Source organism: Oculina patagonica, chromosome 4 (assembly GCF_052425735.1).
Source record: "Oculina patagonica isolate OP01 chromosome 4, crgOcupat, whole genome shotgun sequence".
In the NCBI taxonomy this organism is placed as follows: Eukaryota; Metazoa; Cnidaria; class Anthozoa; order Scleractinia; family Oculinidae; genus Oculina; species Oculina patagonica.
Window position 1 is genome coordinate 22,560,671 of NC_135761.1, and position 27,903 is coordinate 22,588,573.

The 27,903-nt window shown below is 38.8% G+C and overlaps 3 protein-coding genes across 4 annotated transcripts; 2 read left to right on the forward strand and 1 right to left on the reverse strand.

Moving 5' to 3' along the window:
* Positions 1-4: 4 nt before the first annotated feature.
* LOC144651694 (ribosome quality control complex subunit TCF25-like) lies at positions 5-21,709 on the forward strand. Of its 2 annotated transcripts, none has more exons than XM_078511641.1 (23): positions 5-178; positions 2,823-3,023; positions 3,978-4,047; positions 4,893-4,971; positions 5,562-5,627; positions 6,651-6,692; positions 8,089-8,132; positions 8,225-8,258; positions 8,600-8,696; positions 10,132-10,231; positions 11,264-11,357; positions 11,897-11,946; positions 12,165-12,207; positions 12,812-12,917; positions 13,332-13,436; positions 13,990-14,019; positions 14,774-14,862; positions 17,731-17,803; positions 18,201-18,286; positions 19,188-19,246; positions 19,815-19,846; positions 20,099-20,178; positions 21,037-21,709. In XM_078511641.1, the coding sequence occupies exons 1-23, from the start codon at positions 35-37 to the stop codon at positions 21,359-21,361; spliced, it is 2,049 nt and encodes a 682-aa protein (XP_078367767.1). In that variant the 5' UTR covers positions 5-34; the 3' UTR covers positions 21,362-21,709. The 2 variants fall into 2 exon arrangements, with proteins under 2 accessions (XP_078367767.1, XP_078367768.1); XM_078511642.1 differs by having other exon boundaries at positions 4,899-4,971.
* On the forward strand, positions 15,030-16,937 carry LOC144652035 (uncharacterized). The gene has a single exon (XM_078512079.1). The coding sequence runs from the start codon at positions 15,030-15,032 to the stop codon at positions 16,935-16,937; it is 1,908 nt and encodes a 635-aa protein (XP_078368205.1).
* A 1,213-nt stretch (positions 21,710-22,922) lies between the features above and the next one.
* LOC144652470 (vesicular inhibitory amino acid transporter-like) lies at positions 22,923-25,010 on the reverse strand. Its single transcript, XM_078512471.1, has one exon. It carries the CDS (start codon positions 25,004-25,006, stop codon positions 23,672-23,674), a length of 1,335 nt encoding a protein of 444 aa, XP_078368597.1. The 5' UTR covers positions 25,007-25,010; the 3' UTR covers positions 22,923-23,671.
* Positions 25,011-27,903: the final 2,893 nt, after the last annotated feature.

The window sequence follows — 27,903 nt, forward strand, 5'->3', positions numbered from 1 at the left end:
CGTACAAAAAAATTGAGGAAATTGGGAAACGAAAATGTCCTCTCGTGTTTTGAGGAAATTACAGGGTGAGAAGGAATTGGAAATCTCTCATGATGACGAGGAGGACGAAGATGAATTAAATTTTACGCCAGTTAAGTCGAGAAAGAAACAGAAAGCTGCTGTAAATCCTTTTGATTTGGTGAGTACTTTCACGTCTTTGCCCACGTATGCACTAGCCGGGTTACGCACACGTAAATATAATATTTATTATATATTTAAAAGCTTGGTTAGTTCACTTCAAAACATTTGTATCACATGTTTTGTGCAGTATGCTGACTTCTTGAATAAAAACATATTTATTTTTCTTTTATTTTTAAAGAAAAACAACAACAACATCACAAGAAAAAGCTTCAATATTCTCTTTTATTTATATTAAATTTTACTTTACAACATCTAGTTACATAGTTAACCGGGGGGGGGGGGGGGGGGTTAACCTTTTTAAACATGACTGTTTCTGTTTAACAACTGTTAAGACTCTGAACTGAAGGTTTCTGTTGCCTGATAATCTGTGAGGAATGAAACCTGAGCCAACTATCAAATTAAAGTTGATAGAAACTGAGAGCGAGCCTAAGTGAATGGCTAATCGGAATCTAGTCACCTCGCCACCAGGGAGACTCGCCACTAACCAACTCGCCACCAAGCAAAGACGCCTCGCCACCAACAACGATTTCGATACTAAAATGAAACTAAATTGGTCGAGTATTGATCATGGAGAATTAGCTGTTATAGTAACTATTATCTCAATAGACTCGAAGGTAAATAAGTGAAGGAAAATTGGTTGTTTAGTTTTAAAACTTGCCAATGATAAACTCCCGTTCTAGCGACTTCAAAACAATTCAAGTTTCCGTTGACTCGAAGTTCTTGTCACTAGAAAACTGAAGTCAACTGTCCTACCTCTTTACTTATGAGTCGTTTAAATTAGAGGACGGCTAGCCCTAGAAGAGCCAACTATCTACGACTAATTCACGTTTGTCGAATTACGTCGTAGATAGCTCAGTTCCCTCGACTAGTTTTGAAATTGCGTTCGTTCGAAGTTTCAATTCTCCTCGATCGGCCATCAGATGCTTAACTTATATAATCGTCACTAAAACAGCTAGTTCACTTCGACTTCTTTACTTAATTTATTTCTTAGTCAATCTTTGGTGGCGAGGCGTCTTCGGCTTGGTGGCGAGGCGTCTTTGCTTGGTGGCGAGTTGGTTAGTGGCGAGTCTCCCTGGTGGCGAGGTGGCCGTAATTCGGCTAATCTACCAAGCATAATGCATCAATCAGTGGCTTCTCCTTGAAGGCCAGGCTGCATTCTGTCCAAGTTACACCGAAGATCTTCGGCGTGGATCTCTGCCTTTTTCAATACAATCCTTTAAAATCTTGGCGTACACTTGGCAAATCTTCGGTGTAAGCTTCGCTTGGAATGCACCTTGGTTTGGAGGCCACCCCCAGGGCACCCACGGGAACCCATGGGCCTTTGGCAAGATTAAAAGATCGATATTTGTTGCTCAAGGTTGTGGGAGGGGGGGGAGTATCACTTTTATTCATAAAGATTGTTCCCAAAGGCAGACCCTGGGAAACCGGGATAAGCTCCAGCCACTAGGCTTGTAAGCGGACTTTACCTTTACATTTTACCATTTCCTTGATATAACAAACACTGTAATAATACAGTTGAACCCCGGTAACTCGAACTCTGAAGGGAAACAAAAACAGTTCGAGTTAGCAGGGTTTTCGAGTTAACCAAGTAAAAATGACTGTAAAGTGGGTCCAAGAGAAATGGAAGTTAGTTCGAGTTAGCGGGTTTGTTCGATTTATCTGAGTTCTAGTTTATTTATTTATTTATTTATTTATTAGATTTCCCAACATTACAAAAAAATATATTTACAACAAAAAAAGATAAAATATATAATGATAATAAAAAAAATAGTGGGAGGATAACAGCAGGGGGAAACTAAATTCCCATGTAAAAGCTGTTATCCTAGATAAAGCTAAAAATTTACAAATAAATTTACTAATGAATAAAATTAAAAAAAAAAAAATTACGCTAATAACAATTTATTATACTAAGATAAGTTATATGTTCATATTGCTAAAACATTAAATGGCTTAACAGCTTTTTCTTAAATGAGCTTAATGATTGCGCCTCGAGGACATCACTCGGCAACGAGTTCCAGTCGTTTATGTATCTATTAAAAAAAGAAAACTTAAAGTAATTAGTGCGAGCATAGTTTGGTCTTAATTTAAGCTTGTGATTGGATCTAGTACGAGATTCGCCTACTATGTCAAAGTACTTAGCAGTGTCGATGTCACAAAGTCCGAATATTATCTTATACACTTGCACCAAAGAAAGAAACTTTCTTCTTAGTTTCAGTGTAGGCCACTTAAGTTTATCAAGTCTTTGTTCATATGATAAGTCTGATCCGCATATTAATTTTGTCGCTCTTCGTTGGATTGCTTCAATTGATTTGACATGACTGACCAGGTAAGGATTCCACACAGGACAGCAGTATTCCAGTAATGGTCTAACTAGGGTTTTAAAAGCCACTTCAACCGCCGCTGGAGACTTAAATCCAAATGCTCTTCGAATCAATCCCATTACACGCCTTGCTTTGGCACAGATGGAGTTGATGTGGAAATCCCATGATAATGTTTCAGAGATAGTGACTCCAAGGTGCTTGTGATAATTGACAACTTCTAACTTCTTACTACCCAAGCTGTAGTCTTGACAGTCTTCTGTAGTCTAGTTACCGGGGTTCTACTGTAAAATGATGAAAATCCCCATTTTATTCTACTTTTAGTTGAATGTAGAGAATGAACAATCTGATGAAGATTCACCAGATGATCAAGAAGAAGAAACTCCAGCAGACATTGCAGAACAAAATGTAAAAGAAGAGAAACCAAGTTCTACAGAACCTGCTGAAAAGCAAACATCTAAAAAAAAAAGAAAGAAAAAGAAGAAGAAGGGAAAAGAAGAAACAGAAAATAGGAAACTTACCAATGTGAGTATACCTTATTATAGGAATATAACGAGGCATTTTAACAACGCAAACAAAATTTACGCGTAATAAAATTAACACGAATTTAGGAAAAGTTCTGGTCAAATGCTTATAGTAAAAAAGTTAACATACATAAAACTGACACAAATTTTTATAATTCACGTTAATAACATGTATTGTTAGTTTTCTATAATAAGGTAATCAGAAATAACTATGAACAGTCTCTTTCTTTTGCTCTAAAATCCATGTGATAAACATGAAAAAGCAAGCACAATATTGAAATGGCAGGCAGCGAACAGCGAAGCTGGAGTATTGCGATCCCTATTTCTGCATAATTTATCCCATGGAATTTTTAGCAAAAGAGAGACTGCTTGCAGTCTAAGTCAAAAATATGTTTTTAGCACAATTATTATTATTATTATACCATTTGAAGAAATAGAATTCAAACTACATGCACATGCTTAAGTAACCTGATACCAGCTTGATACCAGCTCAAAAGTGGCTGCGAAAAACCTTGTGTAAACCTGAGTGAAAGCTGAGGTTTGTACCCAATCACCCAAGCTATAGAGATGAGATGATGAAATTCTTAATTGTTCTTAGCTTAGGAATAAAAATACATCAGGGCTCAAAAAATTGTTGTCTGGTTGTCCGGGACAAGTAGATTTTCCTGCTGAGAGAGTAACCTTTCATTGATCTCTCCAGGCAAGTCATCTGCCAACTAAATCATAAAAAAAAAAAATTAAGACAAGCCTGGAACTGCCCAGGGCAAGCAGTATTTGAGTTCTACTTGTCCAAAGGGCAGGGCTAAAAAAAAAAAAAACTTGAATTCCAGCTTGTAAACATTTTTGTATAAGAAACAGTATGTTAAACTTTCTGATGGTTAAGGAATAAATAAAGTAGAATGTTGTTGCAAAACAATATTGTTACATGACCATATTTCTTTTTTTCTGATCATAGCAAAAAGACAACATTGATGGTGTCATTAAAGAAGTGAACAATATTCCAAAAACTGATGTCAAAATGTCTGGTAAGAAATCATAAATAAAGCATTACATTAGATTCTAAGGGTGCATTGTGGGACCTGATTTGTTACATTAGCACTAGACTAAAAATCTACTTGGGCACTGTTGTTCAAGGGGCGAATAACGCTCTCCACTGGATAAAGCGCTGTCGAGTGGATAGTGTACTGGTATGTTTTATTAACATTTTTCCACTGGATAGCGATTTATTCAGCAGATAGTGTTATCCGCCTTTTGACAATAGTGTCCTGTTCATTCCTGGTATATATAAGTCTGGCATATACCTTATTATAGGAAATTAGCGCTTGTGTTGATTAAGGTATTTGAAATTAACGCGACTTAAATTAACGCGAATTGAAGGAAAAATGACTTCCCAATAAAGGAAATTAACGCGAAAGAGGGGGTAACATTTCAAAATGAAGGAAATTAATGCAATGTACACAACAGGAACAAGAATATTTCAACACTTGCAGGCGTATAATCTTAAACAAAAACATTGTTCATGGTACTTTTCCCACTTTGAGCATTCTTCGCAGTGATAGTGGCAGATAAAATAATGCTTTTTCCTTGGAGTCAAGAACGTCTGGACTGTAACGAGAGATTGGGGCCAAAATAATGGAAATTATATTCATGGAAATAAACGCTCCACTTAATTAACGGTGCGGAAATTAACGTTAACAAAAATTAATGCAACTTAAATTAACGTGTCTGAATGTTTGAAATTCGTGTTAATTTCATGACACGTTTATTTCCTATAATAAGGTATATCATGTTCACTTTGATTGATCACTAGTTGTGGTAGCTAGAGCTAAGCTGTATTTATTGTTTAAATTTTAATCACCTTTGCTCCTAAAATCAGGTCCAGTGACAACTTTGGGAGAGAGCACCTCAAGGGTTCTGGATACAAAAGCTTTGCTTGGAGTGGAACACAGGTAAGGATACCAAAACAATTATTATTAAATAGATTTAGCCAAGCCTAAAAGTGGAGCTTCCCAGTTATTTCCTTTACTTTTTTTGTAAATCCGAAAATACGGACCATTAACGGAAACAATCCGGCCTCAAGAGTCCTCATGGGCCTGATGAGGATAAGTAATGGAAACAATATGGGTATGGGGCTCTGCTCTGCAGCCCTTTGGCCCTCTGGGAGCTCCGCTAGTAATTTTCCTGCCTTTTTAGAAACTACGCACATGTACTGTATGCCCTGAGTGTTCAGCAGCACCCTTCAGGCAGTAGTGGTAGTGGCATTCAAAGCACCGGTATCTCTTGTTGCCCTCAGTTCTTTCCTGCCAAAAAACACCATTCACTTCAATTTGTTTCTTGGTTGGAAGTTAAAAACAAAAACAGTGTGCTTTTTTATTCCATTTGTTTCATACTCATTATCTGAAACAAATAGGATATTAAAATGAAACTGTTTTATAAAATTTTAAACCACAACGTTTACCAGTGAAGCAACATGAAAAATTATTAATAATGCAATGTAGATGATTCAACCCAATGTTATGTAATTTTATTCTTAAACCAGAAACTTGAATGCAGAAAATGAAATGAAAAAGAGATTTGGATCTCATATTGTCAGAACAGAACAGAGGTGAGTCAGCAGTCAGAGAAATAACCATACCATAAAAGGTTATTTAAGATTTTCATATGTTAAACATTATGGCCTGAGCATTGATGAGTACATGGAGAGAAGGACTGATAGTTTAGTTACCACAAAAAGCACAGGCAACTTTAGTTACTGCATAAACCAACTCTGTAACCCTGCTTGATTCATTTATAAGTCTTACAGTTGTGGGAACAAGTGCTGGGTTTTTACAAACCTTTGTTAATCAAAAAAATAAAAATAATAATATTAATAAATTGGAATTTGCAGTGGCACTTCCACAGGGTGGCTCTTCATTCACTGCTCCCGATCGAATTGCAATTTACCAGTGTTGATTTTTGCGGAGGGAGGAAAACGGGAAAATTTGGAGAAAAACCCTCCTTGGAGCAAGGACAAGAACTAACAACAAACTCATCCCACATATGACATCAAGTCTGGGAATCGAACCCGGGCCACATTGGTGGGAGGTGAGTGCTCTCACCACTGCGCCATTCCCGCTCCGCTCCCCGTTAAAGTGCTTGTAAAGTTTCTAATGTTTATTATCTGGAGTGAAAAAAATAGAGGGAGCACTGGGAGGCAGGGTATGCTGGACTCTGGATCAAGCAGTCATGAAATTGAGCCCGACCAGGGTCATTGTGTAGTGTTCTTTGGCAAGACACTTTACTCTTACAGTGCCTCTCTCTTCCCAGGTGTATAAATGGGTACCAGTGAAATAATTCTGGGGGTGGGGGACCTGGTGATGACTAGCATCCCATCAAGGGGGAGTAGAAATGCTCCTAGAAGATAAATTCTACAGAAACCAGCGTAAGCTCTGACAGTATGTGCCACTAGGCTTGGATGCAGGCTTTCACTCTACTTGAGCGAACTGCAGAAGTTGTCACCCACTCATGATGTGAGCTACCTTAGTTACATACATGCCTTAGTTTAGAATTGAGCAGGAAAAATACTTGTTTTCCAGTCAACCTTTCATTTTTATTGAAAAGTATCATTCCCCTTGATCTCTTCTCACAGACAAAGAAGATCACATCAGCGGGTGTATCATCGCTCAACCAGGTATATGCATTGTTATCTAACTCTACTTTGTGGGGTACAAAATAATATGTAAAACAAGTACAAAATGTCTAACAATATTTTGTACTCCACAAGACCATTTTAACAGCCTTCATGTAGTCCTCTTATTCCTCTGAAAAATAAAATGTTGGATAGCAACCCTCCAAGTTTGCCACCGACTGCTCAAGTTCGGTCGCCAGTGAAAAAATTAGTCGCTAAATTAAGCTCATGCTTTCAATCCTTCTTCTCAATTTTGGTCGCCAGTCTGGCGACTTTGGTTCCAATTTAGTCGCCAGCTCTGAAATTTTAGTAGCCTTGGCGACTTAAATGGTCTTAACGTGGAGGGTTGGATAGTAAATCTCTTATTAGACATTTTGTGTGTAGTATCACTGTTCATTTTTACTCATTATTTGCAATTGAGTTGCTCTTAAATGAACTGTGTCATGATATTTAGCTAAATTAAGGCATGGCCATCAAATTCAGTGAAATATAAATATATATAAATATATATACCACTTAAAACTTACAGTGAAGTAACATTTCAGTAACACAGCAAATACAAAAGAGTTTACGGAAGAGTTTACAAAAGTGACAGAGTTTGAAGTGGATTGCATTATGGGTTTTTGAATTACCAGTATTGTTGTGCTGAACAGCTTTCAAAGTTCTTCTCGTTTGCTTGTAACTTTAAAATATAACCCTTAGGAGACACATTTGGTTGCAATGAAGCCAAGGTTTTGTCATTTAGATCCATAATACTGCAAGAATTGTGAAAATATACAGTGATACTAGACACTAAATTGACCCCCTCCTGTGAGTAGTAAACCAAACAGTGAAGACACAAGACACAAACATCCTCTTCAAAGGAGCTCATTTTTCTGATTTGATCAAATTGAAGAAAACCTCAAAATAATTGTTTTACAACGTAGAAAAACAATAAAGAAGAAATAAAAAGCCAAATATAAACAAGGATGGTTTCAACTGACCAAGATTAAGACGGATTACAATCAACAAACTTGAAAAAACTTGCCAATTTTTTAAAGATGTTTTGTCCGTGACATAGCTCCTTTATCTGTGTTTGTCATGTGTAGTATAATAAATTATAATAATAATAAAATATAAAATATAATAATAATAAAATATAAAATATAATAATAATAAAACATAAGACCTGAATGAAATACAAATCTCTAGTGCAAACTCATTCCCAGGTCATTGAAAGTAAACAACTGTTAAACAGATATAAGTTAGCATCCTTCCAGCTGCAAAAGGTGCCATTACCAAGCATTTCATCCTTAACACTTATTTCAAAGTGCTGTGAGCTTTACTTAATATGAATAGTGCATGTATCTTATTTATTTATTTATTTTTCATAGTAAAATTGTTTTTGATATACTAATAGGTTGGTTTCAGTAAAATCAACATGGCCACACATAAGAGCAACTGGTTAGTAACATGATAATGCTATTCACAACATTCTGTGTTATTATGGTGTTTTTTTTCTGTGAACATACTGTTTGACATTTTGTTCTCCTTAGGTATAAGCATGAAGCTCATGGATACAAAACGTGGGTAAGTTGAACAATTTTGTGTTCCACCCATCTCTCATAACTACCGGTACCACGTCTCAATACTAATATCATCACTACTACTGTAGTAGGTTTCAGAAGTGTAGCAGCTCTTGTCAGCTTGTAACTCTACTGGTCCTCTTGTTTAGCAGTTGCTATTGTTTTGGGGGCTTGGGGCATTATTCCTATTGTTTGTTCTATTGTTCTCTCAAAGGCTAGCGAACCATTCATGTGAGAACTCACCAGTTCAAGAGCTGCTACTCGACGTGGACAGCTGTCTTTACTTATTAGACGTTATCTTGGTCCTATTTGTAATTATGTTTTTCTGTTATTACCTTGTTTCAGATACAGCTACTTTGCCTTTGAACACTCTCCTTCTTACCAAGAAGTCCAGTTTCTATTTCTTGATGCAGTGGAATCATTAAACCCCAACAACATCTCTGTAAGTAAATTCTTCTGCCATTGCCCTTTCGTAATAATTTAAACTGATATGAAAGCAGCCATGTCATGTGGTGTGAGTTAATTTTAGCTTATTTTGTTTCAGGAACTGAGTCATTTTTAAAATTTTACTAATAGTATTAAACCCCTAATGGAGACCAATCTAAGAGTGGCTTGAGCTGTTTTTTACCTCTGGGGGGAGGGGGGGGGGCACTCCCATAAATTATATGAGCTATATAGGTATGTGCCGCTGTGAAGGGTATGGTTTACAAGGAGTTTAGTCTGGGATAGGGTATAGAAATCAGAGAGTTTTGGTCTAGAACAGGGTATCATTTGCTGAGAAACTGATCAGTTGTGTGAAGAATTAAGTCCAGAACAGGAATAGGAACTCGGAAGAGAAAGAGGCTTTCCTAGACGTGAATAAAATAATTGTGACAATGTTGTTGACGTATGGTTTTCCATTTAAAACACTAATAGTGAAGCAGTTTTAAAAAGAAGCAAGTCTGGGATAGGGTAGGGTTTCAGAGTCCCAGCGACACACCCCCACCCAAAAATATACAGGGTGCCCCCCCGCCCCCCCCCCCCCCCGGGGTTTTTACCCCGAAAATATACCATTCTTAATACATTCATGATTGGTCTAGACCACCAACATAGTAGGGCACCATGTTTTTTTTATTTCTTCATGGCATCCCAAAACAAGACTTTGTGGCCAGAAATGTGAGTGTTCCATTCTGAATACCCTAAGCAAGACCATAATCTGTAATTTACACCCCTCACTGAGACGACGAGCATCCCCGTCCCTTTCACATGGGAGTTTCCCCTCTTCCCCACCCCCCAGATTATAGCCACTTCATGCTATGAATAGTGGAATTAAAAACATGAATAGCAGAATTAAGCATCAACATTAGTGAGCCATCTGTTTCCTTTGTTTGACCTGAACAGCCCACAACTTGCTGTCACAGTTTTTATTATTTTGCTAAAATGTCAACTCTTTTGGGCAGCAGACTCAATTGAGTGACTTTTATGTTGTACAAGGTCTGGGCTCAAAAAAATTCCCATCAGGTTATCCAGGACAACTTATCATGCTCACTTGCCCATATTTGGCCCAGGGAAGCTGTCTGCGACTACATTATTATATAAAAGGAAAAGTTGACCTAGTCATGCACATTACTGCCCCAGGCTAGCAAAATTCTAGGAATGCTTCTCCAAAGGGCAGTCTCGAATTCAGTCTTTTTTAAGCCCCAAAGATGTACCACATAATAGATTGGCTAACTGTAAAAAGGCATGTGAATGATCAATATGGGTTAAAGCATTAAGGAATGGCTTCTGATCAAAACTTTTGATTCATTTTGAGTTTTAGTCTCTTTTATGTGGCTTTGCCATACCTAATAAAATTAGGAGATGGAAAAAGTGTTTGATAGAATGTCATTTTGTTGCAGGCCATTTTGAATGCTCACCCCTACCATGTAGACTCTCTTCTGCAACTTAGTGAAATCTGTAAGATGGGAGAAGATTATCAAATGGCTGCCGAGCTAATAGGTCAGTGTTAAGACATTTTGTTTGTGTTTTTTTTTCTGGGCAATCAACCTTCACCATGGCCACTTTTTGTGAACACTTAGGGCCTGTTTACATGATTCCGGAATGACTTTCATTCCGGAACGAAACTCGTTCCGGAATGAAGTTAGTTCTGCATTCACATGACAGAGTCGACCGGTTCAACAAAAGATATTTTCACGTCCGCGGTTTTCGCGCGAGATCAAAACAAGATGGCGCATGTTTCACGCAAACATGTTTTTGTGCCCATGAATGGCCGTATCTGCAATTTTAACGAGTAATTTGACCATAGAGCTGCTTCTTTGGGCTAAACAGTAAATGCTATTAGGTTTTTTCGCTCTGAATTTAAATAATTTGTGGAGTCCGTGTGCGGTTTCACGAGTTGCAGTTTCATCTCGGAATGAAATTCGTTCTGTGTTTACATGATACCAGAATGAAATGTCATTCCAGAACAAAACTTTCATTCCGGAATGAAAACCGGAATGAACTCATTTCAGAATGACTAGACTTTCGTCTCGGTATCATGTAAACGGATACAGAGAAATGTATGGGGATGGAATGAACTCGTTCCGGAATGAAAGTCATTCCGGAATCATGTAAACAGGCCCTTACTGTTTCTAGCAAAATTAACTGACTAGAAATTTCAGTGTCAAATTTAAAATTGAAGTTCCACAGACCAAGTAGGGTGGAGCATGTATTTTTTCTGCTCAGATAAGAACAAATCTGTTAATTATTTGCAACTGTGACAACAGAATGACAATTTTGTGAGTCTCATTTTTATATGGTTTTGGGCTAACTTCGAAAGGATTTAAGTGCAGGAATTTGACCAAATGAATTAAAAGGTGTTATATGTGGAAAAATGTTTCAACTTCAATAGTTTTGCTAAGTTTGCTCAAGTTATAACCAGTTTATACAGTTATAACCTTGAAATGAGATCATTCTTCCTTGAATACTGCAACATCCACTCACAATAACTGGCTGTTTGAAAACCATTTTTTGCTTACAACTGTTTTTCAGAAAGAGCTCTCTACTGTCTAGAACGTAGCTTTCATACATTGTTTAGCCTCACTCAAGGCTATTCAAGACTTGACTACAGAAGAGCAGAAAACAGGTAACTTGACAAATTAATAATGAATGCCAATTAAATTTCAAGTGACACAATGTTCGTCAGAATGTGATTCAATGTGATTCCAGATCTTTTTTGTGTTGTCAAGTCTTACATTGTCTTAGGCTACGTTTACATGGGACTGGTCGGGAACCGTTCCGAAACGAGCCGGAACTGTTTACATGGAACCGTTTGGAACCCATCCAGGTGTTTACACGGGACCGTTCTAGAACCGATCCGAAACGGATCCATAACTGGACCTGCAAAATAGCAGGTCCAGTTTTGGATCCGTTCCGGACCGGTTCCAGAATGGTCCCGTGTAAACAGAAGGCCTATCTGGTACGAAAATCGGACCTGATCCATTCCGGACCAGTCCCGTGTAAACATAGCTTTATACTGTCTTTCAAAAAGTTGGGATTCCACTCTGTTTGAATGCAGGATGGACATGTAACATTTGATGTCCTGGTGTTATCTTAGCTTCCTGATACAATCATAGGTTAAACAATACTTGATCAGACAATAAAATTAATATTTTGTCTTTGCAGGTCATTCTTTATCGCTGTATTTCGTCAAATCATCTTTGTGGGGCAAAAAGGTAATACATAAACAGGGATGGTTTATTTGTTCTACTTTGAATTTTCATTTGCAAGTGTTTACGCATATTTATGTCATTATCCAAGCAGTCAGCGTGCAGCTTGCTTATAATGCTAAGTTAATGTCAAGTAGACTGAAGAGCAAGACATTTAACAAAAAAGTATGTTTGTTTCAAAATTTAAATTTTGTTGCTTTTGAAATATAATTATCAAATTTTAGGTTGCTACAGGACAGCTTTGGAGTTGTGCAAGCTCCTGCTGAGGTAAGAGAATCACTTAGCTTTGGGACAGGTTTTGTAGCATGTTTGATAATATTGCTGCTTAATTAGCTAACAGTTTCTGTAGGTTTTTAGAGGAATATGTTTAAGCCTTGTTTAAAGCCTTGTTTCTTCTTCTGTGAAAAGTCAGCATTCAGTGACAGATCCAGACCTTGAACTAAGGATGGGACCCTTTTTTGTGTGTGTACATCCAAAATATTTTTAGCTGGGGCAGTCATTACAAAAAATCTCTTATTCCTGATTTCTAAAAAGGAAAGTTCCCGTTAAAAAATATTTGTTAGTTGAAGTGAAATTTTTGATGAACAATTTTTGATGATGAAGTTTTGGCTGTTGACGTAACTCCCATCATGCAATGTTCATGTTAATGGTCTGAAGCACTGCATGTGTGTATGTCATCTTGTGTTGTGCTTAACACAAGTGTAAACTTCCTTGTGGTTTTGCTTGTGCTAAGATGCTTGTGCATATCTTACAATTGTGAAAGAGGCTTTAGGCTCACCTTCCACTTATTACTGCTCAGTGGATTAAAGTGGTACAGTGGAACCGGTACAGTGGTGGGTTATATTAATGATTTTTAAATTTTCGTTTTCAGTTTGGATCCAGATGAAGATCCCCTTGGTGTTCTTCTTATGATTGATTTCTATGCCTTACAATCTGAACAGTTCACTTTCCTCATAAGATTATTTGAAGAATGGGAGGTAATGCATATTAAAAGCCTTGAAAACAGATGTTATTATGTTGTGCTTTCATCCACATACATGAATGTAAAAATTACATCTTAACTTCCATAAGAGAGAGTGTAAGTGAACTTAAAAGTTTGCGTGAATCTGAGCAAGAAAAGAACTGTCAAATTCTCCTGAACTAATCCAGATTGCCTAATAGGGCATCACGCAATGTTTTTGTTTTTGTAAAATAAAGGTTGAAAATGTAATGTGACATTTAAGCAACATTTAACATGTCTAAGCATTCAGTTGGAAGATGTACTATGTAACCATAATTGTTTATGTTAATACTAAATATTCCAGTGTAGCTGAAGTGGAGCCTTTATCTAAAAGATATACGTAAGGATTTATGTTCTGTTCTATCACCTCTTACTTTTTAAAACTCTTTAGCCCCACAGGAACTTGTCGCAGCTACCAAATTTTGCTTTCTCTGTGGCTCTTGCCTACTTCCAATCCAACAGACAAAATGGGCAAACAAGGAGAGCCGACGAATTTGTAAGTTGCTTTGTTCCAAACTTGTTCCCTCTTTAATACACACAGATGCTAGCCTGTTACTGCAATTCTACTTGAAAATTGTTTAAAAGAACTTGCTTTTGGATTGCAAAATGCATCTAGAATGTCAGCATTAAATATGCCAAAATTGACTTCAAAAGGTAATTCCAGGTTTAGCAGAAGTTTACATGTACATTTCCTAATCCAACCCTAGCCTTAGTGGATCGCTTTGTTGTGTTCTTGGGCAAGACTCTTATACCCTTTCAGTGCCTCAATCAACTCAGGTGTATAAATGGGTACTGGCAAATTTAATGCTGGGGGGTAACCCCGCGATAGACTAGCATCCTATCCAGGGACCAGAGTAGAAATATTCCTAGTTGCATCATGTTATGGAAACTGGATTAAGCTCCGGCCTGATGGGCCACTAAGCTCAAACGCAGACTTCATCTTTCACATTAATGCAAAAGTACAGTATGCATTAAGCAAGTTACAGTTTTTTTTTCTTTCTTAGGCTTTTTGTGCTTTAACTATTCTTTATTATGTTATTTTCTTTTAGCTCCAGATGGCATTGATTATGTTTCCAATGGTAGGTGCTATGGTGTAATTACCTTTACTTGTTTAGAAAATAACCGTAGAACAGTAAGAGAAACATATCAACCCAATTTCTAAAAAAAAAAATCATGATCGTTTATTGCGTATTTTGGGAAAATAGTGCGAGAACTTGTAAACTTCCACCGGAATTTTTCAAGTCGTAATTCATTTCGACCCTTTCCCCCCATGTCCAGAGACACTCGTCGACAGTTTTAGTATACTGGGTGAAAATTTATAACAAACCTGGAACATTATTAAAAGTTTTTTCACACTGAAAATAATTGTTTAACTAAGTTACACAAGATCCCTGTGTAGAACAGTTGTCTAAAGATTGTGAGTTGTAATTCTTAAATTACAGAGTAATTTTTGATTGAGTGTCGTTAAACTAAAACCACAGTAATCAATCTGTCCAATCACAAAGGACACAGACAGTCCATTGAACCATGATTGAACCAATCAAAATTCGAAGACAAATTCATGTAACCGGCGCAAAGTGCGGGAAAACGTGTGCAATGGTTTTGGTTTTACTTCTGATTGGTTGAAAAAGTGGCACAGGATTTAAAACCACGAATTACTTTTGATGGTCTGTCAGGGCGAATAAGGATACACCTGGGTTTCCTGTATCTCTTTGCCATGCAACTGGTCGCTCATACCATAGTTAGTAAAGGGGACTAACTACCAACAGGTGCTGGTGTTCCTGTGCTGTTGATTGTTTTTTTTACAGTTACCTGACAGTGACATCTTTTTAGGTTTTGTCTCCCCTTGTGGACAAGTGTAATGTTGTGTTGGACGACGCTCTTGTCAAGCACCCTTTCTTTTGTCTTGCACCAGGAAACAGGTAACCGTAAACACTCCATGTAGTTAAATAAATGAATGTGTGTCCAGCAGTAGCAATGAAATATGTATTATAAAACCAAATTGATTGCAAGGCTGGTACAACGGCAGGAGGGCAAGATTTATTGGCCGATTCTTGACATATACATCGACACCATTGAACGGGATATCATGACAGCTAAACCAACACGCATCCGTGACAATCTAACTCGCAGAGAAAGACAAGCCCTCAAAAAACTACGAAAACGAACGGATATTGTAATCAAACCTGCTGATAAAGGATCTGGCACTGTAGTTATGGACAGACAATTATATTTAAACGAATGTTACAGACAACTAAACAACCAACAGTTCTATAAGAGAGAAAAGAAAGATCCCACTGATCACATAACTGGAAGAGTTAAAAAATACCTCAAGGGGCTACTAAAAGATAACATCATAAACAAAGAAACTCACCGCTACTTAACACCTCAAGACCCTAAAGCTGGCCGTTTCTATATTTTACCTAAAATTCACAAACCTGGAAACCCTGGTCGTCCCATCGTCTCAGCAAATGGACACCCTACTGAAAAAATATCCGAATTTGTTAGTTATCATCTTAATCCTTTGGTACAGACGCTTCCTTCCTACATAAAGAACACCACTGATCTCCTCAACAAACTCAATGATATTGACACTCTACCTTCCAGTACCATCCTTGTCACCCTCGACGTATCCTCTTTATACACGAACATCCCGACTAACGAAGGTATTAACGCATGTAGAAGAGTCCTAGATCAACGAACGGACAAATCTATTCCTACTGAAAAACTCTGTGATCTTATGCGTATCATTCTAACCATGAATAACTTTGTCTTCAACGGTGAACATTTCATTCAACAACATGGCACAGCAATGGGCACAAGAATGGCACCTGCCTTCGCCAATCTTTTTATGGGGGATTTTGAGAGGAAAGCCCTTGAAGGTTATACAGACAAACCCTTACTCTGGTTCCGATACATTGACGACATTTTGATGTTTTGGACACATGGAAACGAAAAGCTCGATGATTTCATTGCCTACCTTAACAGCATCCATCCCACTATAAAATTCACAAGCGAACGTTCAACCACCTCTATTCCTTTCTTAGACGTAAATATCCAACTGGAGAATGGTAAAATAGAAACTGACCTTCATTGCAAGCCTACTGATAAACACCAGTACTTGCTTTACTCCTCAAGTCACCCGTACCACACCAAAAAATCAATACCCTACAGCCTCGCTCTCCGCCTACGCCGTATTTGCTCCAAAGACGAATTCTTCGAGTGCCGATCTAAAGAGCTACAAACCTACCTCACAAAACGAGGATATAAAAACCGGTTCGTAAAAAGCCAAATATCAAGAGCTAAACTAATTCCCAGAGAAGACACTTTAAAAGAACACCTTCATGAAATCAAGGAACCTAGCCGAGTACCATTTATCCTCACTTATAACCCAGCCTTACCTAACATCAACAAAATCTTGCGAAAGAAACAGCCCATTCTCCATTCCACAGAACGCTTACACGAAATCTACAAAGAACCACCTGTTGTAGCTTACCGGCGATCACCTAACCTTCGTGACCAATTAGTTCGCGCGAAACTCAAGCAGCCAGTAAACGCCCCACTCAACCAACCTAGTCAACCTCATGGCACCTTCCGCTGCAACTCGAAACACGGATGTCTCACCTGCCCCCACATTGAAAATGGCAGAAGAACATACACTTTCAACAACACGGGAGAAGTGCGGGAAATCAAGCATCGCATAACTTGTAAATCTTCAAACTTAACTTATATGATAGAATGTAACAAATGTAAGAAACAATACATAGGGGAAACTAAACGTAGTATCCGTGAAAGATTCGCTGAACATAGACAAGCCACGAACAATCCCAGACACGCTAACGCTTCAGCAGCAGTACCTACGCATTTTAATCTACCTGATCACTCTATCCAAGACATGACACTCATTCCTTTGGAACTCCAACCGACAAATAATGCATCCCGCAGAAAGGCTAGAGAGGCCTACCTGATACCACAGAGGCCAAACACTTGCGCCTAATGGTATTAACCGTAGAAATGAACATTGACAATTTCATTATTTTTGTTTTTTTCAATTTTATTATTATTATTTTATATCTTGTCACCGTATATCTTTATATAGCCTGTATTAGTTAAACATTAACCCACACTGTATTATCCAAATTCAAATTTTAGAGCCGTTATTTTCCTTATATTATAGTACTGGCCCTGAAGAAGACTAGCTCTGCTAGTTGAAATATTGGCCAATAAATCTTGCCCTCCTGCCGTTGTACCAGCCTTGCAATCAATTTGCCGGGTTTTATAAGCACTTAGAGTGACGTCTGGTACGAGCATTTCTTGAACAAGAGATCCGGCAGCAGAGAAGCCAAGCAGTTTTTTCTTCGTTGCGTGGTCCCCTGCATCCAAACTGTTTTTATATATTATATATCAGTGATAAATGCAAATGCGGCCTAACACTACTGAAGACCTGAAAAAAAAAATTTGAAAAAAATTTTTAGGCTCTGAGCGGGAGTCGAACCCACGACCTTTGCGTTGCACTGGCAACGCAAAGGTCGTGGGTTCGACTCCCGCTCAGAGCCTGAAAATTTTTTTCAGGTCTTCAGTAGTGTAAGGCCGCATTTGCATTTATCATATACTCCATGTAGTTATTACTTAAAGCTCTCTGCAAGAACAGCAACTGTCCGAACGTTTTATTAGAATAAACTCGTTGCTGCTATTGAGATTCATCGTCTTTTAGGGACGTTATTCAGTTATTTTATGAACTCTTCATTATAGTAGTATTTATCAAATGTTTTGTCTGCCTTTGTCTGTAGTGAGCCCATTGCTTTGAAGCAGCTTGAAGCGCTGTACATAGGCAGAACATACCATGCCTGGAAAGATCCTGCGGTAAGAACAACAGCATCAGTCATCTTTATCTGACTACAATAGGGGAAAGGGGGGGGTGGAGACTGTTTCCCGGGGGTGGGGGGTACTCCCAATAATGGCCTCTTCGTGGAGAGTTCACCCAAAAAGGGGTACCTTTTTCATGCTTCAGGTTTATAAAAGGGTAGGGATTTCACAAGTTTAGGTATTTGAAATAGTAGGGTAATCTGTCATTAAGTTATTTAAAAAGGCCTTTAAATTAAATATTTCGAACAGACGCAACTTTATGGCTGAACTAGCATCTCAACCCTTAGTCACAAATGCTACAGAAGGTAGCGTTACTGAAGGGCCTTGGCTTAACATAAATTGTTGTAATCCAACAAACTTGAGTCAACTATTGAACTTTTGTGTTTTATTGCAGGTGATCGACTGGCTTGTGTTGAATGCAAAAAAAGTTATAGAAAGAGTTGAGGCGCGTGATCCTTTGGTTGAAGAGTGCAAACACAAGTGAGTTACAGCTTATAAATAATAAATTCGCCCTGTCTGACACACTGCGTTAGACATTAAAGGAGAAGTTCACTTCAGAATAGCCATTTATTTTCTTTACGCCAATAAAAAGTTTATACAAAGATATGTTATTCACCAAAATTGCAGCCTCCAACGTGCGCTATAACCCTGCGAATCTTTCACAAAACTCGACAACTGAACGCCGCCATCTTGGAGCTGGTAATGTATGTGTGACGTCAAAGAGCTTAGCCTGAAGTTTGGCGGGAAAATTTTAATAGTCGAAACTCCTGTTGTCGAGTTTTGTGAAAGATTTTGTACGGTTATAGCGCAAGTTGGAGGCTAAAATTTTGGTAAATAAGATATCCTTGTATAAATTCTTATTGGCGTAAAGAAAATAAATGGCCATTCTGGAGTGAACTTCTCCTTTAAGAGGACAGTTTTTGTCGAGTGTTGAAAGTAACTATTTGTGTTCTTTGGATTTACCTTTGCTGAACTGTTCTCATTGGTAAAAAAAAAAACTCGTGTAACGTGCTCAAACCAATCAGAGCAAAATGCTGTTTTTAAACCAATCAGAACCTAAGCAATTGTGCGTGCTTGGCGCCGGTAACATGTTTTCCTGCGCTCAGCGGCGGATGAAAATTTTCCCGCGCTTGACATCGTTGGCATCGGTCACATGACTTTGCTTCAAATTCTGACTAATTACGTTATTTTTTTTAATTCGCCAGTATTGATAACACGTATTTTGGTTTTGCAGAAGACGTTGTTTAATCACTCTAGCCAAAGTCGTCTCATTTTCTACACCAATTTTGGAGCGTAAAATTCAAATAAATCGTTTGTCTCACCTTCCGGTACTTACATCTGACTTTTTTTTCTGTCATTGTTTTGTTTTTGCTCTTTCCAGGCGACAAGTGCGTTACAGAGGAACACCGCGAAATGTTTACAGACACGTGGTTATGTCAGGTGCTCTGTGCTTTTCACGTTAAACAAGAAAGATTTTTTATATGTGTAGATACCTATTAACCCCCCCCCCCCCCCTCCTCCCCTAGAATTCTGGCTTTACTTGGTTCTGCTTTAGGTGTTTCAATCTAAAATGATACCTTTTGAGGTGTTAAGCCGAAAAAAAAAGCAAGAGAGACTACGATTCGAGATAACAGTCCTTGAGCCTTTATGCCCAGTTACAATCGGCATTTTGTATATCATAAGGGGTGACAACGCCAATTTTTCATCAAAACTGTTTAGTGTCCCTAGACTTCGGTCTCGAATTGTAGTTTTTTTTAGAACCGCTGCCTCTTATTTCCATGAGGTAAAAATGAATTCAAACGACACCTACAAAGCGAGTTTCATGTATCTTTTAGGGGTGCCTTTTACAATTTACAGCCATTTATCATTATCCCCGTTGCTTTTACGTGGAATTCCCCGGGATATGAAGGGGTCTTCCTTGGGCTGGGAAATGACTTATTCGTGGCCAAGTACGGTTATGAAAGAACGCAAAATGAAGCCAAAGTAACGCTTTTTTTCTATGTTGTAGACATAAAAGATGCCACTGCTTCTCTTCCTATGGTAAGATCGCGTTTGTTCTGTATTTAGTTTTGCATTTAGCTTTTTTTTTCTTCTTTATAGTACCTTATGCCAAGCACTTGTTTTCTGTCAGTCAATCAATAGGGTCAGGTGGCAGCTCTCGTAAGCTCTCATACGAATAGTTTACTGCCCTTCAAGAGAACAAACAAGAGGAACAATGCCCCTACCCCCAATTATATTTAATGCACGCTTTATCCCCCAGGATATAACTTGCTATTGTTATTCTTGTGTTAGGACTTGGCGAATGTTCCTCTTTTGTCTTATGATCCTCTGCCACCTCAAGATTCAGTGACAGGATACACGCGGCCACCAAGGTCAGTAACTCTTTTCATTCAAAAAGGTTTAAAGTAACGCACAACGTCATGTAATTCACATGTTAATTGCTTAGTTAACTGACCGAGTAACCGACTGACTTACCGGCCGACCTACCTACCTACCTGCCTGCCTGCCTTTTTCCCTACCTTACCTACCTACCTACATTCCTACCTACCTACCTAACTACCTACCTTACCTACCAACCTACACCTACCTTACCTACCTACCTACCTACCTACCTACCTACCTACCTACCTACCTACCTACCTACCTACCTACCTACCTACCTACCTACCTACCTACCTACCTACCTACCTACCTACCTACCTACCTACTAACCTACTAACCTACCTATCTTAAGTTACTTATGGAAAGCACTTATGGAAAGCACTCTTTGCGTTATGTAGGACCCAAACTATGGGGAAAACTTTCTACGGCTGACAGATCAGCCAAGACTCTGCAGGCTTTCACAAACCGTATTCGCAAAAAAGATATAACTCCCTTAATGGACAGCGGCTGTAAGGGATGCATCCTATGCTGCACTTAGTGCCTCTCAAGTCAAAACATTATTATAAGATTTTAACATTTTTTACACCATAGATTATAATAACATTTTTTATATGACTTATATATATTTTTATTGTATTTATATTTAGTATTAGTGTAGCTTTTAGTTTTTAGCAGTGTCCCCTAATTAGTATGGTTTTATTTTCCAGGCTATAAGGCTTTGACACTTAAATAAAGTTTCTTATCTTATCTTATCTTTTTAAATGTTAAGTATAACGAAATTTTGTCTTTATGTACCAACAAACTCATAGCTGTCCTAAGGAGAAATAATCTTTCCATCATGTTTTCAGGAGGAATGTGACTGTTGACGAAGAGCACGGGGCTTTGTCCATGTTTTTCCGCTCGCTTCTGCCTTCCTTTAACGCCCAGGCCCCTAACAGACAACGCATGGATGTGAGGCTCGAGCAGCCAATTGAGCTAGAGGGAGCAGCGGGTGGACCCAGACCTCTGCGGGATACAGAGCTTGCTCGGGGCGTGGAAAACTTGATGGTTGCTATGAGAGAACTGCTAAATACCCTCAGCTACCGTGGACGGCCTGAAGAGGCTGGGGACGAGCAAGGGGATAATCCCGAAGAGAATGATTATGCTGAAGATGAATGGGACGATGGGGAATAAAGAAAGCTTCATTATCAAAGCTGGGTTTTCAAACAAACTTCTGTCTTCTTGTGAGAAGTGTCTATAAAACCCTCCACCTTGTAGGCACAGTTGCCTTAAAAAAAATTCATTTGTAAAACCCTCCAAGCACCACCAACTGTGTAGTAACTTGCGAAACAAGGAGCAATCGTTTACAGAGACAGCAGTGGGCGTTTTAAACATTACTTCGGAGACCTAATCAAAGAACAATAGAAACGTATGCTCTGAAGTGGAAGCAATTTGTATTCTGCCCATTAGCTTATGTGCCCCAAGGGTGAAGATTAAAAAATGGATACCATAAAATAATTGCGAATAAATTGAATGATCCGAGATCCGTATCCGTGTTCGGACCTAGAGGCCCATCAGGCGGGAGCTTATCCTGGTTTTCATAGCACTAGCGACTAGGAGTATTTGTACTCCCCCTGGATGGGATGCTAGTCCATTGCCGGGTTACCCCCAGCGTTATTTTGCCAGTACCCATTTATACACCTTGGTTGAGAGAGGCACTATGAGAGTAAAGTGTCTTGCCCATAAACGCAACGCAGTGACCCGGGCCAGGGTTCGAAGCTGAACCGCTCGATCCGGAGTCCAGCGCGCTAACCAATAAACCACTGTGTCTACCTCGTTTGTTACTGTGCGTAAAACGAAAATCAAAATAAATGCAGATTCGAAGACGTTGCAACACTGCACGCAACATGTTTCACTTGACCTGGCCACCCACTGCAACATTCGCGCAACATTGCTGATGCGGCAAGCAAGTTCTGATGTCCAATATGGCGAGTAGCTAGGAAAAATAAACAGCTTCGAGCTTTTGCTTTCAAAGGAAAAAAGTCGAAAAGGACAGGCAAAAAATGGCTGATAGCTGCAGCTTGCCATTGCGAGCAAATGTTGCCAAAAGAGGACACATTGAAATTGTCGTGCGTAATGTTGCAGAAGAAACGACATTCTACTTCTGCAACATTGCGCGCAACGAATTTTCTTGTACCCAGATCTTCTAACTGTTCGGGCCAGTTGAACATCTGGGTATGAGATTAATTTCGCGCCATGTTGTAACGAACGTCTGAGCCTTCAGTCGGGGAACTCATTACCTGCTCGTGGTCAAAATTCGCCGGTAAAAAAAAAACGAAACGTTTATTCTGGCAGGCTTGTGTTTATGGAATACGTAGAAGGGGAATTTGGGAGCGAGCAAAAAATGCGAAAGTTTTAGCCTATTAAAGCCTGGTTTTTACTAGCGACGCAAGCACAAGAGCAATCACGCAAAGAGGCCAAATTTTGATCCTTGTGCTTGTGCTTGACGCAACCACAAGCACAAGCATCTAAATGCAATGCGCTTGTGCTTTTGCTTGAGTCGAAGCCGTTTTCACGGTGAAATAAGAGCTGTTATCCTTGCGCTTGTGCTTGCGTCGCTAGTGAAAACCAGGCTTAACTGTCGGCATTCCGTCATGAGAGCAGGCGTTTCCCAGGTATTTTAATTTCTCAACCAATTAAAAACTGCGTGACCAACTAAGATACACAAAAGCAGGAGTTTTCTCGGGCATTTTTTATTGAAGAAGTTAAAACTTTTTAATTCTAAACCGATGAAAATTTCTTAACTGACAAAATTAGTTCTCAACTGATCAAACATTCTCGATCGCTAAAACTATTTATCCACGGATTTCTCTACCTTGACCGGCCATTATTTTTTGGACTGCTGCCCGCTGTTTCAAGGATTTTTCAAAGGTGGGTTTGCATCTCGATCGCATAGCTGGTCGTATTTGCTTATAGTTTGCAATGATTAACAAGCAGAAAGACCTGCAAAAATTTACTGGTTTTTTACTGTATTTTTTATGTTAATTACGTATTTTTGATCAAATCGCGAAAATTAAGTCCCAAGAAATATGCCCGTTCCATTTTCGCGAAAATAAGTAACAATAAGGTACAAGGTACATCAGTTTGTCGTCGGACGAGATTCGCCGTAGTTGTCTTATTTAATTATTTCTTTCGCTGTCTCTTGTTCCTTGCCATTTTATTTCTACTACGTCGCTGTTTAAACGCCGTGTCGCTAACAGGGCCTAGTTAATAGAGAACGAAGCGCGAAACCCGATTAAAGCTTGATTATGTTACAACTTGTTTGGTTCCTAAAATATCGAGACCAGTTGGTAAGCATAAGTTAAAGTTAAACATCTAAATAACTTGTATTACAGTAGAGCGGTAGTTTTTGCGAGTTTTGGTTTCTATAGTTTGGATAATCTTGTTCGGTTTTCACAGCCCACATTGATCAAATATTAGAGAATGCGTCATTGAACTAAATTTTTAAAGAGCTTGAAGCAAAGCTTTAAACCAAAATACAATTTCAAATATAGCCACTATTATTCCGAAAAATACCAAGAATACATCAATACAAATTTCGTATCTTTGCAGCTGCTTGTACTTGTGTTTTAGATGTGCAATACATGGAAAAACATAAAGCACAAGAGGGGCGTTTGAACTACCAAGAAACGAAATAATAAGCGCAAAATGGGGGAATAAAATTGCTATCAGAACAGTAAAAAGAACTAGTATGACTCGAATCAATGCGAAAAGAAACAAGCTAGGCTTTTCATTATTTTGAATGCGTGTGGTTAAATTGTCGAACGAGTCGATCACTGGATAAAGAGCGAGAACATACGAGAGGATACAGCTTAAAAAAAATATGGAACTCACAGTAATGTGAAGGGTCCCTGGTGGAAGATTGTTTAGTATAGCTTCGTCAGTGTTGACGCCGAAGGAAAGAAATCCAAAAAGGGAAAAAGATAACTTCAACAACGCATTTATCACATGTGCTAAGGCGAGGGCGGTGTTGAACTTTGTTTTCTTCGCCATGCTTACCTCCACATGAGGTAAAATTGGCAGCGAGGCATAACTGTACAGTATAATTGATAGCGAAACAAAGGCACCCTCTGTGTCCCAAAATAGGATAGTGCCCAAGTCCCACTCGTGCGTGTGTTCTGCTCCATACCATATAACAGCCACGGCAGCTACAACTAAAGCGAAAACGCTGATTGTACTCAACCAGGCGATTTGTGAGAGAGACTTGAGGAAAGTTGTCGGCAGAACAAGCACTCCAGCGATGCACGTCCATTGGAGTTGTGTGATGGGTACAGTTGGAAGGGCGTGGTGCATGAGTGACCCACATAAGACAAGGTAGGAAACTGACAACAGAAACACATCAATCTGCACGCAACCAGATATAATATAACCACCATATTTAGGTGAAAGTATGTCGCCAACGTCTTTAATCGTTGATCTCGCACGGATTCGTTTCGGCTTATTTTCGTCATCGTAAAGACAATCAATGAAAATTTTCCCGGTGTACCACAGGATAATCGGGACAATCAGAAATGCTAATATGGCCGCTATTCCTCCTTTTCTCAAGGTGTAAGGCAACGCAAGGAAACCAACACCTTCGATGTAGTTGACAATATTTATCGTTGCTTTCCACACCGATACGTCACCAGGAGAGGGGTGGTGTTGAGATTTGCTCGATATAGAAGTGACGTCATCTTCGGAAGAGCTTTCGGCGTCCGAAGATTGTAATAGAGACACGATGGCTGCGTCGTCGGCCTCGTCAAGTGTCTCACTTTTAGAACAAGGAGAAGCTGCTGTCATTTTAATAAATATATTCGTCACTATATAGTCCCTTGAGTTATCCAAGCCTGAATAGCAAAATAGCGTTAAAAATAAGGTAAAGTAAAAACGAAAAATATAAGATTCCCTGCATATTTGAGTAAATGGAGCGAGAGCAACAAATTAAAGTATGCGCCTTCTTGCTTAATTAATTTGACATCATGTGACGTTTAATTTCATGATAGCTAAAACAAATCATCTTTTCTCGATTCTATAACTTTTTAGCATGGGTCAGTCAATAATAGATCATGACAACCATTAAAACTAGAAAACAAGGTAGCTTTTGGCTTTTATACTTATTCATCCAACATTGGCAATTTAATGAGAGATGTTTGAAAGCAGTTCATAGTTTCAACAAGCCCACGCACAAGCGTCTCCCATTTCCGTTGAGTTTCAAAGACGCTTAGCATGGTGCACGTAAGCCATTCCTAGTTCTACCAAGGAAACTTGCTGCCTACCGTCGAAGCGGTAGAAATTAAATGAAACGTCGAAGCAGTAGAATGTTAACTGGCTAAATTAAGTTCGTGTTTTTGTAACACCTGAATGAGCTTTTTAACAGCTGAATGAGTTTTAAATTTAACTAATAAACGTTTTGCGCCAAACTGCCCATACCGTGTTTTACTCCTGGTAAAGCTCTTCTTTACGGAGCACTATGAACTAAACGCTCGTTGCAAAACTTAAACGAATTTAATAGCAACTACATGTATTAAACTCAAATCAAAGGAAAACGGACGACTATTGCCTGCGGTGAAATCATTGAACTGACAGAATCCGCTCTTTTCAGTAATACTTTCTTGAGTAGATACTCACTTAATGAATGAATCAATCAATCAGTTAATTTACTCGCCTTAAATTGTTGCGTGTTGATCCATATAAAATCGAACCGAACAAGGCACTCTTTCCAGAGAAGAGACAAATGTTTTTCTGAAGAAATTATTTCGCCCAATATAAGGAACGCTGACCCTTTTCAAGGGTCAGCGTTCCTTATAGTTTGCCTCAAGAAAATGTAAATTTGTTGATTATCACCTGATTGTGAAAACAAAAATTAACTGAAAATGATTATATTAAGTTATGCTTCAATGATAGGTCTCTCTCCTCCAGAGGGCCCCCCTAGGGAGAGAAGAAGGCTTGCGGGGGAAGATAGAAAGAGAAAATAGCACGAATTCGAATTTCAGAAGCCGTTATATTTTGTATCACCGCTCTACATGACTGTGTAAAAGAATAGTTTTGCTGGTCGAAATATCGCACACTTGAACGGCAATCGAATAGGGTTTTAGATATAGTGCATTGCGAACTGACTCTTATAGATGTCATACATATATAGCCACGCCATGAAATAGCAAAACCAAAACGATTAAGTATAAAAAAAGTCAAGAATTAGGAATGTTATTGAAGATTAATAGATAATCTACTTGTCTGAGGCTCATAAAGGTCTGTGCGGCATTCCGTACTCGAGTTATTCATCAGTGTTCCACACAAATTTATGAAGCTCAGTACTATGGAAACACCATATTGGTGTCCCGCGGAGGGGCACCAATAGAATCAGTCTTGATCAGTGATAACTTCTGATAACATCTGGAATTCACTGCTGCCATAAAAGACGATCAATACTCCCTCGTGCACTGGTAAAATATACGACATCACATGCAACAATAACGGAGAGCAATTGATAAACCGTAGGCCCCGTCTCCTGTATCTTCAGTGTTATGGTTAGCAGGGGACGTAAAAGAACCCACATACTTATCGTAAAGTGTAGGGCATGGACTCCATGGAGTCCCCGGTGTTGTGGTCTGGCCATGCCTATCGTGCTGTGTACTGTTGAAATGCTCGGAGATATTAGCTGTACAAGCTACTCTGAAATCCGAGGGTAAAAAACATGATGATGATGATTGGCGAAACAGCGGGAACTCTGGAGAAGAGACTGGGTGAACATCAGAAACAAACAACATCTTCAATCCGGGAACACCAGTCTTAGGCCAATCACGAGATCAACTGGAAGGGAGTCAAGATTCTTGATAAAGAGTCCGTAGATGTCAAATGAAAAATCAAGGAAGCCCTCCACATCAGACGTCAACACCCAACGCTGAACAGAGAAGGGGCTATGATCTTCCCGCCATTTTTGACCACCTGTTGTCACGTGATTAAACGATTTGCATTCACGTGACAACGTGGAGCTCACTTTAATCGCTGATGAAGTTGATAAAGACTGTGCGATACAGTCGAAAGCATCGCTTAGAAATTTCAGACCTTATGACAAGAATTATTATTCGCTCAATTGTTCAGATTGCTACAAATCACAGGATGAGTAATTTTTCATAAGACTTATAACCAAGTACCTAGTGGCAGCCATCTTCTTGTTGTCTGTGGCGTAAAAACTAAGAAATTCATAACGAATGATGCTATTTTAACAGTTAAAGAAAGATAAAACCCAGTGGCCCTGCGATTTTGGATTTGGAATTTTATTGACATCATGTGAAAACAAGGAATTGGTGTATCAGGGTGTCAATCATTTCAAAACATTTTGTTTTAACTTCAACTTCATCTTTATGGCTTCCATCACCTAATGCAATATTAACCTGCACTGCAGCCGGACGTGTCACAAAATTTTCGACTCGGGGTTTAGTTCGTCTGCAACCCAGGCTAATGCAATATTTGTGTTTAAATCTATCTTGTTTCATGCAAAACAATAGCCTGCGAATACAGCCGCCTCTCATTCGCGTCCCGCAACGAAGAGCGAAACACGAATGAGAGGCGGCTGTATTCGCAGGCTAGCAAAACAAGTGACGAGGGAGTCTATAGAAAAACAAAAAATGCTTGAAATTACAGATCCCTAATTAGTCAACTGTTACTTACAACGCTATACTATTATTTTAATAGTA

Coding starts and splice junctions, on each gene's coding strand:
- LOC144651694 (XM_078511641.1), top strand. CDS start 35: ATGTCCTCTCGTGTTTTGAGGAAATTACAGGGTGAGAAGGAATTGGAA. Junction 10,232..11,263: donor AATGGCTGCCGAGCTAATAG/GTCAGTGTTAAG, acceptor ACTGTTTTTCAG/AAAGAGCTCTCTACTGTCTA. Junction 11,947..12,164: donor CATCTTTGTGGGGCAAAAAG/GTAATACATAAA, acceptor ATCAAATTTTAG/GTTGCTACAGGACAGCTTTG.
- LOC144652035 (XM_078512079.1), top strand. CDS start 15,030: ATGACAGCTAAACCAACACGCATCCGTGACAATCTAACTCGCAGAGAA.
- LOC144652470 (XM_078512471.1), bottom strand. CDS start 25,006: ATGACAGCAGCTTCTCCTTGTTCTAAAAGTGAGACACTTGACGAGGCC.